This window comes from Copidosoma floridanum, unplaced genomic scaffold, assembly GCF_036245765.1.
Source record: "Copidosoma floridanum isolate Cflo_tuat_1 unplaced genomic scaffold, Cflo_Japanese_pri ptg000033l, whole genome shotgun sequence".
Taxonomy (NCBI): Eukaryota; Metazoa; Arthropoda; class Insecta; order Hymenoptera; family Encyrtidae; genus Copidosoma; species Copidosoma floridanum.
The window spans coordinates 1,164,758-1,180,252 of NW_028321910.1; the positions used below are offsets into that span (position 1 = coordinate 1,164,758).

At 35.2% G+C, this 15,495-nt stretch overlaps 1 protein-coding gene across 3 annotated transcripts in view; it reads right to left on the reverse strand.

Moving 5' to 3' along the window:
* The window catches only part of LOC106641867 (uncharacterized), a 105,748-nt gene that overhangs the window by 59,078 nt on the left and 31,175 nt on the right, over positions 1-15,495 (reverse strand). Inside the window, exons 10-11 of one of the 3 annotated variants that reach the window (XM_089597546.1) lie at positions 3,005-3,317; positions 2,758-2,923 (exon numbers count right to left, since the gene is read on the reverse strand). The exons of 1 other annotated variant lie outside the window; for it this stretch is intronic. In XM_089597546.1, the coding sequence (XP_089453672.1) occupies positions 2,758-2,923; positions 3,005-3,317 (479 nt within the window). Of the gene's footprint in view, positions 1-2,757; positions 2,924-3,004; positions 3,318-8,972; positions 9,213-15,495 lie in introns of those variants that run through there. One more of the 3 variants, XR_016293419.1, reaches the window with a different exon arrangement.

Genomic DNA, 15,495 nt, shown 5'->3' on the forward strand with positions numbered 1-15,495 from the left:
AAACGATGTTTGGTACCATAACACACAACTTTTGATGATTAGCCCACATCATTACCTGCAGGCGCAAGCTGCTGTGACGGCGCGGCCGGTGTCTGGGTAGGTATCAGGCTTTTCCGGAGTCTCATCTTTGTTAACACGCCAAGCGCGTCTCTCATGACGGTAAAGGTGCAGACGACAAAGAACTGACGATGTACCTCTACTTATTCAAATTTTTTGAGATGCAAGCGAACATTAATTGGGAAGAAAATAGAGCCACAAATCCGCTAATACACATTTTACTTCAGGAAATTACAGTAGTAGTAGTTTTTTTTTTTTTTTTTTTTGTACTCGTTTGTTTTGTGATTTTGTCTGCTAACTATTTGACTTGTTTGCGATCACTCTCTATAAAGTATTGTGCTACAGCCTTCGTGTCAGTTTTTTAATAACCGTTATTTTGACTATCGAGCCTCGCGGTAATCGCGCAAATTATACTATTGAAGACTACGCGCAAATGGTGCACTTCTATTACCTGGCGCAGGGAAACCTAGATGAAGCTGCACGTTTGTATCGAGGTCTTTGGCGGAATCGTCGGCATCCGGATCCTTGAACCATTGGGGCTGTTCATCGCAGATTCTTTGAAACAGGAAGTGTTTTACCTGTTCGTGACGATGCTGGTTGAGGTCGCCCCCGTGAGATTCTTAATCCTGATATGGAAAAGGCGATCCTGGATGCTTTCGATAATTATCCAACGACATCGATACGTGTAGTTGCTCATCATATGGGAGTTTCCCAAGGACGAGTCCAAGCGGTAATGGCTGATAGCGGTAAGCATCCTTATCATTACCTTCGTGTGCAGGAACTGCTAGAGTGTGATCGGCAACCGCGAGTCAACTTTTGTACGGGTTTGTTAGCTTAAGTGCGCGCCCCTGCGGAAATTTGAAAACGTAACAAAATGTTAGAAAAAGTGAACATGTGTAATAATATGCCGTAACCCGCAAGAAAATGTAAGAAAATGTAAGGAACTGTAATAGTCTCATGGATTTCGGACGTTTCTTACTCTTTATTATGTTGTGTTACGTTTTTTTACATTTTCTTACGTTTTAATATGATTTTCCACATGCTGTCACACTTATACTTTTTCATAATAAAAATGTAAAAAAATGTAATAAACTGCAAAAAACTGTGAGCTGTTATAAAACATTACAGATGACAACACTTCCTTACAGTTTATTAGAGTTCACTACAGTGGCTTTTTCACGAGATTCAAGTGTCTTTTTAGAATTATAATAAAAAGGTAACCAATCGTAAGACAATGTGTTGGGTTGTAGTTGACTATAATCAAACGTAACAAAAGGTAACAAACTGTAACTGTGCTCCGAAATCCAACCAAACTGTACATTACATCACAGAAAGTTACGGTTTGCTACGTTATTTCACACTAACTTTTTTTGTTGGGGCGTCAATGCTGAATTTGTGAACCACATTTTGTGGAGTGACGAGTGCACGTTTACGAAAAATGGTATGATTAACCAGCATAATTACCATTATTGGGCTGAAGAAAATCCGCGGCTTACACGACCTACACTATTCCAATACCGTTGGAATATTAATTTTTGGGCTGGAATCATCGGTGATCGAGTTGTAAGTTTATAATTATTATTTAAACATGTCGAGCCTTAAAGTATAGTCTACACGTCAATAATTGGAAATCCTAATATTTAGCATAACTAATTAAATACTTGTTCAATTTGAACACAGATTGGACCAGTATTCTTGCCACCCAGACTGAACGCAGCAGCTTATTTGCATTTTCTGAGAGATACACTACCGCCCTTGCTGAAAGATATCCCGCTGAACATTCGTTTAGCTATGATCTACCAGCATGACGGAGCAGTCAGTTCAGTGCATAACTAAATGTGTGGGGATTTGCAATAAGCCAACTGGTCAGTTAGTCTTAATTTTTGGAGTTTACTGAACTGTTACCACTGAGTGTGCTCAAAGGTAAGAAATTATTATTTTGCCTCTCCATACTCAAAGACTGACAATTTGAGTAAAGTGTTTATACCACTTTGCCAGCGTCCTTTTATGACTCCTTTTTCTTTCTGTGGAGTTTTTTTTCAGAGATGTGCTATTAATTTGGAGAAAAGCGAATTGGTTATTCAGATCATGATTACCAAGAGCATTCTTTTATTATCCCTTTTATTATTGCTACATCCTCATTCATTTCGGCAGTGTTTGCATTACCCCCCGGTTCGGAGACTCATTGATTCTCTGCAGTCGATAAAGCTACACTCTGCGTACTAACCTTTTTTTTCCCTAGGCACTTCCTTACCACCGCACCCTCCATAAAGAGTTGATTACACTGCCGGCACTGAGAGCCCGCCCCCCGACGCTAAGCGCTCTGTGATTGGCCGAAATTATTAATGTTAATTTGTCAATACCTCGGAGAATGCGCATCAAATCAAAATTTTGTAAAGAGCTTTTCTATCAGTCTTGACGAGCTTTATCGCGTAGTATAGTTTTCCTCACTCATTTTCGATACACGGTGTATTGTCTGTAAGTTTACTTCTACATGAATCTCAATAGGAATAGTATTAATTTTTTCTCCAATTTTTACTCATAAGACGGATACACACGAAAACGCTTTACTTGAGGCAGCGAGTTGTACTAATATTGTCTGAATGCTATGATTTTGGTTGAATGCAAGAGTTGTACTTTTTTTCGTATGGGCCATCGGTAAATAACTAAAACTTTTTAAATAAAAATATTATCTCTTACTTCTAGTTAGACGAGGTGACGTAAAAATGTTAGTCGTCGTTGCCATTGCCAATAATTGTACTTTTCTTTCTTTCCTAAGCTCCCGCATGCGTTGTATTTCTGAAACATAGTGGCGACGGATCTCAACGTTGTCAGCAAATGTTGGATTGTTAGAAATTAAATACTCCTGCAAAAGAATAATGTAACTGAAAAATTTTTGAAAATAAAACCTATTTTATGTGCTTGTATTAAAGTAGCAGCAACTGACCTGCAAGGTATGCTTTCTTTTAAGACTGTATTGCTTTGCTTTTTTTTTTTTACAGTTACAATATCTCATCTGAAAACCACTGCAAGTGCACTCACACCTTGGTCCAGCCCGAGCTTCGTTATTTCTGTTCATGCCGTTGATTTCAATATTCGCCTTTCCATCATTGATAAACGACAGTTCGTAAGCCACTCCTTTCGGATAGCTCTTGCTTATACAGTGGCAATTTTGCTTATTTTGGTAAAGCGTTCCACAAACTCGACAGACTTGACTGTTTGGTAATGTTAAGCTTTTCGTCAAAGAACTAGGTTTCGGACTAAAAACAAGAGTATATTTTATTTAAAAAATAACGTTTTCGTTACTTATGTTATATATTAAAGAGTCTGTTCTTCTCTACAACTCGAATAGCTTTTTTTATACATAAAACTTGTAAATGCAACTAAGTTTTTTTTTTTTTGACAACTCATGTACTTTAATTTTATTACTCCTTATTTTAGTAAGGTTCTAAAAATCAGCAAGTTTTATCTAGATTTTTCAAAAGCCTTTGAAGTCAGTTTCTAGTATTAATAACTACCTAGTATGTAAGTTTCGTAACCATGAAGATTGCGTGGTGCTCCTATAGAAAGGGCAACTAACAAAACTGGACCGATAAGAGAGCACCAGGGAGAAGATAGGCTCCAGCCAATCAGGACCCTCAGTGTCATGGTTCTGATTGACTGAAGTCTATCCCTTTCTTGGCGCTTTTTGTTCTAAACTGTAGTCCAATTAACATTCCTATAGAGACAGAAGACTTCACGAAATCATAGATCACAACATGTCTTTCATGGACATGAAAACAGTACAATATTAATTTCACACTCACACCTATATTTATAGAGTTTATAAGAAATTGTATGATACTTTTGAAGTAAAATTTAATTAAACACGCCAGATATAAGGAGTGAACCCACGAAACGAGCTAACGCAGACTTAGATCATATATTCCTGGAGGTAGTATAATAATGCTTTACAGCGTGATGAGACAGACCAATTTTTATAAGCTGCTATCTCTTTCTAGCAATACCAGTTGGTTGACGCATAGTAGCTATCTCACTCTAGTTAAAAAACAATTGGGTGTCGCTGATGAAATGAAACGTCTCTACTAATCGTATTCCAGCTAGAGAGGGATCGTTACTGCTAAAACTTGGTCCGCCGCGTCACACTGTCAAGTATTACTATGCTACCTTCAGGAGTATATGCTCTAAGAACGCAAATATTGGATAGGGTGGGGCAATCGGAGCACTTTTTCGCAGCCTCATTTTTTTAACACTATTACTGCAAAGATATTTTATTTATGATACTAAAAAAAATACAAATAAAGTCTAAATAACTTACAAATAAATAAAAAAATGTTTTATTCTTCCACCTGAACTTCAACATACTTAAAAAAATTTTAAACCGAAGTGACTGCCAGGTTAGAAAAAATGGGAAAATCGGAGCAGTTTGCGTGGGGCACTCGGAGCAGTTTTATAGTTGATTTTCCTTTTTTTTTTTCAACAACTTTACATGGAAAATCACATTACATTCTTGATTACTAAATTACAAATAATTTGGTGGATAAATAATACAAACGCAGTTTTTGTAAATAAGAAACAAGTTGTGTTTCATCATGGATGCATTTCTTTTTTTGATGTTAGAGCAGACGAAACAAGCACTACGAAACCACTCCAATTGCCTCACGAAAACCGTTCCGATTGCCCCTTTTTCAAAAAATTTATCAATTTTAAAAAAACGTGTTGAAATTTTTACAAAAATTTTTAATAAAAATTAAGCTAACATTACATTTTATATTTCACGCATCAAAAATGCAGTTTTTAGATTTTTTCAAACATTTTTCATGCGATAAAACTGATATGAACATCATTTTTTTCGACTCAAAGGTGACAGTACACTTTAACTTGTTTTCATTCGAAAAATATAGTTTTTTGTTGGTTTATTAAAATGTAAAAAAAAAAACTAGTTACGGCCAGGGCTCCACCATATCCTAAATACACAATACACCTGGCTTTCTATCATACTCTTTTATATGGCTCTTCGTGTCCAACTATTCAATATAGTACGAATGACCCCGCAAACGACATGTCCCGTAAAGCGTGGATTGCGTGGCAATATGGGGGCAATGTCGTTTACGGGATCATTCATACTGTATTAAATAGTACTATGTATATTTATATATATTAGTGGGGCTCCGCGCGCCAACCCTCCCCTTTTATTGTGTTATAAGTGTAATTTTTTCAAAATAAGGCTTGTATTAATATTTTTTAAGGCCTTAAAAAATGATAAAATTAATTGTTGGTATGAAAATAATATGTTGAAGTATATTTTACAGAATCCGGAAGACTATGGCATTTTTCGAAAATGCTCGGGAATAAATTTTCTACGCTGCGGTATGATTGCTGGTCTGTTTTTAAAAAAATATGAAGAACAAGCTGCTAATTTCAAATAAAAGTGGTAAAGTTTATATAGACAGAGAGATGTGCCCTTGAATTTTTGTTGGTGAGATTTATTATTTCTTCTAGTGGCTCCCTTTTTTAAATGAGCTGTCTATCCTGTATGTGTCAATAGATATTTCTGAGCTCTTATAACTATATATGCCCACTGCGCGCTCTGCACACCAACCCCCGTAATTGCAAATTAGATTTACGAAGTATGGAAAAATCCCCGAATTATATTAATTGTTACTTAAAATTTATATATGTAATAAATGTATATTGATCATAATTAATTACATGAATTTTTAACAATCACTTTTTATTTTCCCTCACTAATAACAGCTATTTTTATGGGATTAGTAGAACACGATTTTCAGAACAATATAATTTTTGAAGAAGCATGTAACGTTATGCTGCCTTTTCAACTACGAAAATTTTTCGCATGGTTTATAATGTCTGAAAATTTTTTTGGTAATATTATTTAGAACAAATACAAAAAATTTTTCATTAAAAATTGTGAAGATGATCAAAATAAAGCTCTTTTACATTTAAACGAAATTCTTAATTCTGAAAATATGTCTTGTAAAGATTTCAGTTTACCAGAACCAACAGAAACGATAAAAAAAAATATTGATACTGACAATGATGAAAGAATATTTTGTAAACATAAATTCCATGAAATGTTTTTACAACTCAATCATCAATGATCAATGTAGAATTTTTCAAGAAATAATAAAATTAAAAAAAAAAATTTTTTTCATCGATGGTCCTGGTGGATCTGGAAAAACTTTTCTATAGAAAAGATTAATTTATTATTTCATATCAATTGAAAAAAAATTCTTACAATAGCTTGGACAGGTATTGCTTCTATTCTGCTTCCATAGGGAATAACCACTTACTGAACTTTCAGACTTCCTTGGGAATTAAGCACTATAGAAAGTGCATTCTTCCAGTTTAAGCCAGATAAACAAAAATTACGTAATGTAAAAGTAATTATTTGGGATGAAGCTTCTATGGTACCGAAAAAAGCGTTAGAAATCGTTGATAGGACTTTAAAAGATTTATCTTGTGGTAATAAACCTTTTGAAAATAAAATAATAATTTTAGGTGGAGACTTTCGTCAAATTCTCCCAGTAGTAAAAAAGCTGTAAGTAAATCTATATTAACATCTCATAATAAATACACTTACTTTTTGAACAAAAAAATTTAAAATAATATGGTAGGAATATTAGTAACGTACTATAGTATTGATAAAGCAACTCACAAAGGAGTAGATAAATCAGACGATAATATTTATATTAATTTCCCTACAGAATATTTAAATACTATTAAAGAAGATCTTTCTCCACATGAATTGAATTTGAAAATTAACGCTATTGTTATGTTAATACGAATTTTAAACATATCTGAAGGACTTTGCAATGGTACAAGATTATGAATTACAAATTTATTTAAATACAACATCGAAGCTAGAATAATCTCAGCTAAAAAAAAGGAAATAAAGTCTTTAGTCTAAGTATAGCACTCAATACAAACAATTCTTCTTCACTACCATTTATATTGTACAGAAAACGATTTCCATTTATCTTAACTCTTCCTATGGCTATCAATAAATCTTAAGGTCAAAGTTTTGATGCCTTAGGGTTGTACTTTAGAAAACCATTATTTTCTAATGGGCAATTATATGTTGCACTGTCTAGATGTTGAAACCAAAAAAAAATTTTTATCCCAATTGAATCAGAAAACAAATTTGAAATTAAAAATATTGTTTAGAATGAAATTTTAGAGTGACAAAAAAACTATTCTATAGTTCATTACTATTTTTATACTTTCTTGCAAATTTTATCTTTCATCAAAAAAGCAAATTTCAGTACCGTCTAGTACCCAGATTTATGTAATCATAAACAATCCGTTTTTTGTTACATGTTTTCAGATACACCATCATGGATGAAAAATTTTATCAGTGTGATAAATGTGACTCAAAATTTTCAAATCAAGAGTGTCTATCATCGCACGAAAAAATTCACAAAAAAAAATTTTTTGTATGTGATCTGTGTAGCATTATAATATTAAACAAGAAAAACTATTTGCGTCACACAAAGGAATGCCAAAACATTCAAAAAATTTTAAAGAGTATTAAATGCGAAAAAAGTTTAAAAAGAAATCATCACTTACAGAGACATTTGAAAAGTCATGAAAAAAACGTTCAAAAAAGTATTTGTCAAAATTGTGGAAAAGGTTATGTAGGGTTAACTTAATTTTTTATTTTTGTTATAAAATCAATTTAACAAGCTCTAACACCTCAAAAAAATTTCGGTGCTCTCTTGAGATCCTAAATGACAATTTAAAATTTACTGAGTCAATATTTAGTATCAAACTGTCTTACAATCATGGTAACAAAATACAGTGAATTCACGGGTGTACGGTAGATGGTGCGTTTACCCCTAAAAGCAGAGCACCTAAAAAGACATTTTAGAGTATGTAATCAAAATAAACATCGTAAGTAAGATAATTGTAACAAAATTTGTTGTTATGGTCAAATAAAATTATATGTGAAAATTAGACCACTTGTAACAGTTAATATACAAGGCTTTACTAATATATTCACAATATATATGGGGAAAATGGGGGGGGGCTGAGGGGGAGCGGGGGGGAGCTATTAAAAAAGTAGGATTACTCGAAAAATGTAAGAAAATGAAAGAATAACTACCTTATTTGGGGGGAGCTGGTGGGGAGCGGGGGGAGGTGGAGGGGGAGCAAAACCTCGCTCTAACTCTTACGACTATATAATATAGGAAGATATATCTGTCAACCCATAAAAGTTATATCATGAGTGCAAATCTTACTCAACTCTGAATTTGACTTTTCTTTAATTTCTGCGTATATTAACCAATCTAGTATTAACGTAAATTGATAATCGCGGCCAACTTCATATACATTCAACCAACTGGCTATCGTGTCGTGAGACTCGGCACTTATTGAGTTTGTAATAAATATACCATATCAATGTAAATACTTAAGAACTGCGGGTTCAATCCATTTAACCTGTATCCCCTGACCAATCCCAGCCCTCAATCTAGTCAGTTACTACGTCGACAGTTTTATTCAATAAGGATTGCTGCTAAATCATCAAAAATCTAAAATTGCATACATGATTTAATAGTTAGTAATATAAAAACATGTTCTTTTTTAATTTTTATTCATTTATTTTTCAATTAACTACTAATAAAAGTGTTTAGTTTATAAATTTTTAAATTAACATTTATTTGAATTTTTGAATATAACCTTCTTTGTTATGTTTGGCGGATCGGACAACATGGCGTCATGAGTGTGTTATTTCGAATGAGAAACCTGATTGGTTGTACACAATAATACACTTTGAGATTTAACACCATTTACTCAAGGTGGGGTTACGTAAAAGATAGGCTTAGCGGGGAAAGCGGGGGCAGGCGGCTCACGATCTAGCTCTCGATCTCTCGAAGCGCTGGTCAGACACTTACCTTTAGACTGCCTATGAAAGAGGTAAATGTCAACGTCTAGTCTGGCATGCCAATGGAATCTAAATGATATTTTTATTGTTGTTTCGTTTTCTATCATCTTGCCTTGGTTGCTGTCACTTATACGTGTATAGATTTCTTGCTTTGACCTATTCGCTCCGTGCAGTAATTTGAATTAATTCCACTTGCTGAGGAAAAGGTGTCGATACTAACAAGAATATACCTCCGGTTATGAACAATGATCTGTAACAAGCGTTTATTTTAACACTAATGTATCTCTGACAACTAACATAAGTTTTTTCAGTCCTAAGTACCGTGCTTGTAGTAAAAAATACTTTTTTTATAATTTGATGGAAAAAAGCAAATTTCTTGTAACAAATGTATATAATGTATGAGTGAGCATAATAAATAGTTTTTATTGTCTTGACTTGGAAGTACTCCATGAAATGAACTGATATTCGAGGGAAATTGTGATACTCATTTACAATACAAATTTTGTTTTTATTAATGCACTGTTAAATAAGTATTTTTTAGCTCGAAAGTATAATCAATACCTATAGAAATTACGACAGTTGTAAACAATACATTATTATTAAAATAAACGATTGTAACAGATAATTGTCCATAAGAGACTGTGTATCCTTATCAGTTAGTATAGACATATTATCCCCTGAAGGTGGTGCTATTCCGAATTGCTGCACGAAGCCAATACTCTGGTCAACAATATTTGCGATCCCCCGAAATAAGAATGAGTGTCACTCACAAGTCTGATGAGTGTATAGAGACAACTAAGAATCATTAAATAGAAAAGACATTCTTAGAAGATGAACATTTTTTGATGAGTTGCCAGAAATACTGATAAATAGAGCCTTAAGTTTTGAGAAACGTATAAATGGAGTATATTCCTAGAACTTTTTAACGGATGATAACATCTGTCCGGAATTATTTTGTCTTTCGTCAGATTTCAAGTAAGGCTTTTCTAAATTCTGGTTTATGTGAGGTAGAACACGTGTTGATGTATTTTGAACGGAAAGTTGGAACTTTATCGCATGGAGTCTCGTAAAGCGTAAAGCGTTGCGTGTATAACGTAACATTTTGCTGGAGGAAGGTTAGATAAAGTACGCTTTATACTAAAAAACCCCTTGTGCACATGAATCAAAAATACACACGTAATGTTTTTTTTATATGTGTGCAAGACAGAATGTGTTACGCCAACGTAATACTCTCTGTCATTGGTTTTAATACTGTTACGTGCGTATTTTTTACTCCTATGTGCACAATAAGGATTTTTCTAGCGTAATGCGTAAAAATAATGTGTAATCTGTAGATAGATAGAGGAGTAAAGTAAATAGCCTGTACTAAAGTAACAAAAATAATTTAATTTGTACTTGTGTAATTTATTGAATTATCGAAATGGATATGGAGCAGCGTAAGCTCAGTGGTAAGCGTGCTTGTTACTGATACAACGTCTTCTAGCGATCGGGGGTTCGATTCCCAGTGAGAGCTGATTTTTTCAAAAACTATTTTCACCGGAAAAAGTTCCTATGAAACCCCGGCTACTTCAAGGCAAGTTTTTTCATGGAATTTTCCTTCAGAGTGATTCCAGAGTTTTTTCCTTGCCCCACAGGCCTTCGGGCTTGGATGAATGCAAAACAGTATTAGGGCTATTGGTAGGGGTTAGCGGATCTACAGATTTCAGAGCAACTTGTCCACAGGGACAGATGACAAGAAAACCTTTCTCAAAGCTCTCGTAACATGAAATAGTGATGCATGAAATCGTGTACTCAAGTGTGTGCAAGCTGATGCGAGTTGAATCGCTGGCAAGCCCCGATATATGTGCATTCATCGACGATCGATCCAGATGGTGCGAGGTTAAGTTTCTCAAACAAAATACCGAAGTCACACAGGAAGTCTATAAGTACCAGGCACTTATACTCAACTAGAAGGGAGAGAGCATAAAATTTATGCAATCGGACAACGGTTTGGAATACGTGAATAAGTTCTTCGACGAACTGCTGGGCAATTACGAAATCTCGAGACGGCTCACGACACCATACAATTCGGAACAGAATGGGAAAGCCGAGCGAAAGAACAGGCCCCTCATTAATGCAGCGAGGTGCTTATTGATCGAATCAGATCTTCCGGAGAATTTTTGGGTTGAAGCAATAAACACCGCCAACTACATTCAAAGCAGAACTCCATCAAGAAAGCTTGATAGACGCACTCCATTCGAAATGTAGCACGGAAAACCTCCTGATGTATCTCATTTAGTCCGCTTTGGCTCATTAGTATACATTTTGAATCGGAAATAGGAGAAGGAAAAACTCGAACCTCGCTCTTAAAAATGCCTATTCATCGGCTACATTGACCAAAGCAAGGCGTACCGCATATGGATACCAACAGAACAAAGGGTGGTTGTATAAGAGACGATTTCTTCTTGAACTGAAGTTATCAGAAGTCCAAAGTCGAAAACGAAGAATACGAGAATCCATTCATAGATGAAGACTTACAAAAGAGGACAGCATCACCAATTAATACATGCATCAAGAACAAGGTGATCACCGTCATCGTCAGCGACGTCCCGAGCTCTGAAGAATATCTAGATGTATTAAGCGAACCAGAAGAATAGTTTATCGGGCTCCTACACGCAGAGACAGCAGATTTCTTGCGGAAATCCCGAAAAAGCAAGATATCATGGGTCCAGACTATGACGACTGGATGGAAGCTATAGCAGAGGAAGTAAGCTCAATTTTGAGAAACGAGATCTGGAACCTTCGAGTAAGAAGAGAAGGTGACGCTGTGATCAGCAGCCGCTATATTCTTAACAACAAAGCCGGCGACAATAACACGGTTGTGAAGCACAAGGCTCGGCTAGTGACTAAAGGCTATACCCAACAACAATGACAATACGCGGTTGACTTTCACGAGACTCTAGTAGCTTGAATGGATTCAGTCAGACTAACTATGGCCATTGCGGTGCAGAACGGTATGCATATCAAGCAACTCGACATAACTACGGCATTTCTAAACGGCACTCTACAAGAGAACGTTTTCATGCAGACCTTTAAGTACTTAGAGGATATCTTATAATATGTAACGAAATCGAAGCGATTTGGCGTGTCGACTCATAATCAGGCCAAATAATCGCTTAAAGAGCTGACTTGGGAAAGATGTGTGCTTGAGATGAGAAAGGCTCTCTACGGCCTGAAGCAAGCAGACTGGGTCCGGAACAAGCGGCTAAATAGCAAGCTGGAGAAATTCGAAGCAAAAACCACTGCCAGCAATCCTTGCGTTTATGTAAAAGGCTCTAACAAACATTTATTGATCATCCTATTTGACGTGGACGACATGATTATCTTCATCAAAAACTATAACGCGATCGAAGAGCTCAAATCACATCTGAGCCACATCAAGGATCAAGGACCTAAGCGAAATCAAGCGCTGCCTCGAACTTAATTTCAAGATCACAAAGGACAGAATATGCATCAACCAAGGGAATTTTATAATGGCTATCCTTAAACATTACAATATCGAGAACTGTTACTTCGTCACAACCTCCATGGTTTTGGTTATACAGCTAACCCGAGAAAACGTAGTGTATGGTCATCGTCAGACAGGAAGAAACCCCCTTACCGAGAACTCATCGAAAGTCTGCTATACCTGGCCAGAGGAACACGTCCAGACATATCTCATACAGTCAGCATACTCAGCCAGTACGATTTCTATCTTACTGGAAAGCAGCGAAGAGGTCACTACGTTACCTAAAAGGCATTTGAAATTCACTGGTTTCGTCGATGCTGACAACAATTTATTACGGTACTTAGTCGCTCGCTCCGGGATTTCATTCGTGCACGAAGCATATCTGTTGGATGCTTTAGGAGCGGGATTCTTGAGAGGCGAAATAAATACTCGCGTACTCGTCAGCTTAAAGATTAGTTATTAACGGTAATAAAATTTAAGTACACAAATATAACTTGATTGCAAAGTTAATTACAGATTATAAAAGTAACTGCATCTTGGCACGTGCTCTGGCCACGAGCTCGGCGCAAGGTGCTTGCTTTTCAGTGAACGGCTGGGAGCATAATCGACTGAGACGATGGGTTAACTTCCTAACATTATCTCGTGGCCGTGTAACCTATGGGGGAAAATGTTTTTCTAGAACTGCGGTTGTGATAATGATGACTATATGTTCTTCAGAATACGGAATCTTAATTCAATGTTAAAATGACCTTATACGTTCATTTACATAATTATATAACCTACGTAATCACAAGACTCTATAACCTATGTGCGAAAAATTTTTTTGATATGGGTATGTGACAACGTCTAATATATGTTAGGGTCGCTAAACTTTATCTAATGACGATTTCCGCTCTATACATAAAAATTCTTTTTATCTTTTTCTCCTGAAATTGTACTTCATAACAGCTAAATCACTAACTCAACCGTGCAACCTTCTCACGGTGTACATCGGGTAATGCCTACGCCAACGGCAGAGAATATAGAATATACTCTTTTTGCATGGAAGGCCAAATCGGCATATTTCACGTCCGCAGCTTTTTCTTTCGATATTTCAGTTATTTTCCCTATAAGGTAGGCGGCGCACAGTGGTCTCAAAAGCTGAAAAAATGCTCAAATCTCGTGCTTCCCCTGGATTTTAACTCAAAAAAATTGATTTTGGGCTTATTTTGTTCGTAAGAGGATTCTCCATGATGATCCGTTTCCCTTGTATATGTAACTACTTCGAGTATATATGTGTTTTAGCTATATATAGAGCGAATTTTGATAGTCAAAATACTCTGAACACATAATACGTTGTTAAAATTTACTGATTCGTAAAAAATATTGAATACTGAGGTTTTGGGGTCGCTCATCTCGAATCTAAAGTTAAATTTGCCAACTTCAAAATGGCGGATCCAAGATAGCGGATGAAATTTTCAAAAATCAACCCATTTCAACCAGACTTGGTATACGTTGGATTTCGGGGACGCTAATCACGAACCTAAAGTTAAATTTGCCAACTTCAAAATGGCGTATCCATGATGGCGGATGAAATTTTCAAAAATCAACCCATTTTAACCAGACTTGGTATACGTTGGATTTCGGGGACGCTAATCACGAACCTAAAGTTAAATTTGCCAACTTCAAAATGGCGGATCCATGATGGCGGATGAAATTTTCAAAAATCAACCCATTTTAACCAGACTTGGTATACGTTGGATTTCGGGGTCACTCATCACGAATCTAAAGTTAAATTTTCCAAAGTAAAAATAGCGGATCCAAGATGGTTTCAGAAAATTTTGGAATTAACGAATATACATTTTAAAAAATATTATCGCATACTACACGAAATTATAAAAAAGAAATTTTTCTTGCTATTTTTAGAATAACATTGACATTTTCAAAAAAAAAAAATTTACAAATTTTTAAGATTCTTAAAGCTTGATACGATCGCATATTTTGGTCTGAAAAGCATAAAAAATGCTCAAAATTCGTGGTTCCCCTGGATTTTGACAAATAAAAATTAATTTTGGGCTTATATTGTTCGTCAGATAATGTCCGACAAGAATCTGTTTCCCTTTACTCGATCGCATTAATATATATATACTATATATGTTGCGTCAGGTTTCTGTGAAATACCGAATTTCGTTGTTTTTTTTAATTATCAGAGTTTAAACACTATAACTTAGTAGGATATTGACTGTTGATGCTATTTGTTATTTTTAGAATGTACCTATGTCAATTTTATAATTTACATGTATATGTATATATATATATGTGTATATACATATAAGCTGGTGTGTCTTATAATAAATGTAAAAATTCAAAAACACCTAATTGTGAATAACAAATTCCATCATTGGCCTTGAGCGCAACTCCAGATCAGCGCTACCAAACGGGAGAGCCAAGAACGTTTGGGCTGGTCGACCATACTAATATTATACCTATATATATTTAGAACGATATATATACATTTTTACATGTATGTGTCGTTCTGAATATATAGGTATAATAATAGTGTGGTCGTCCAGGCCAAACGTTCTTGGCTCTCCCGTTTGGTGGCGCTGATCCGGAATTGCGCTCGAGGCCAATTGGGCACACATTATCTGAACAACTATATTTTTATGTGTTCGTAGACATATATATGTATTTGTACCAATAGGTTTAGCAAGGTTAAGCCTCATCGTCTTATTTTCTTGAACTTATGATTAAAGAAACATATAGAGTATAAAAATTGGGATATTGTTCTCTTATACTCATCATAATTATTTGAAGGTAAGTTCTTAATTATATATGTGTGTGTTTATATATGCATAGTTCTATATATATACATATATAGACACGTATTTATATATACTTTCACGGCAGTACATTTCATTCTGTTTAATGCTATTTGCTAATTACAAAAAATACTATTGTTGTTTAATAACGTATATGTTTTCTTTCATCAACAACCATACACCGGAACTGACACCACACTAGTAATTTTAAAAACTATTTCATGTTTCTTATGTACATGGGAGAG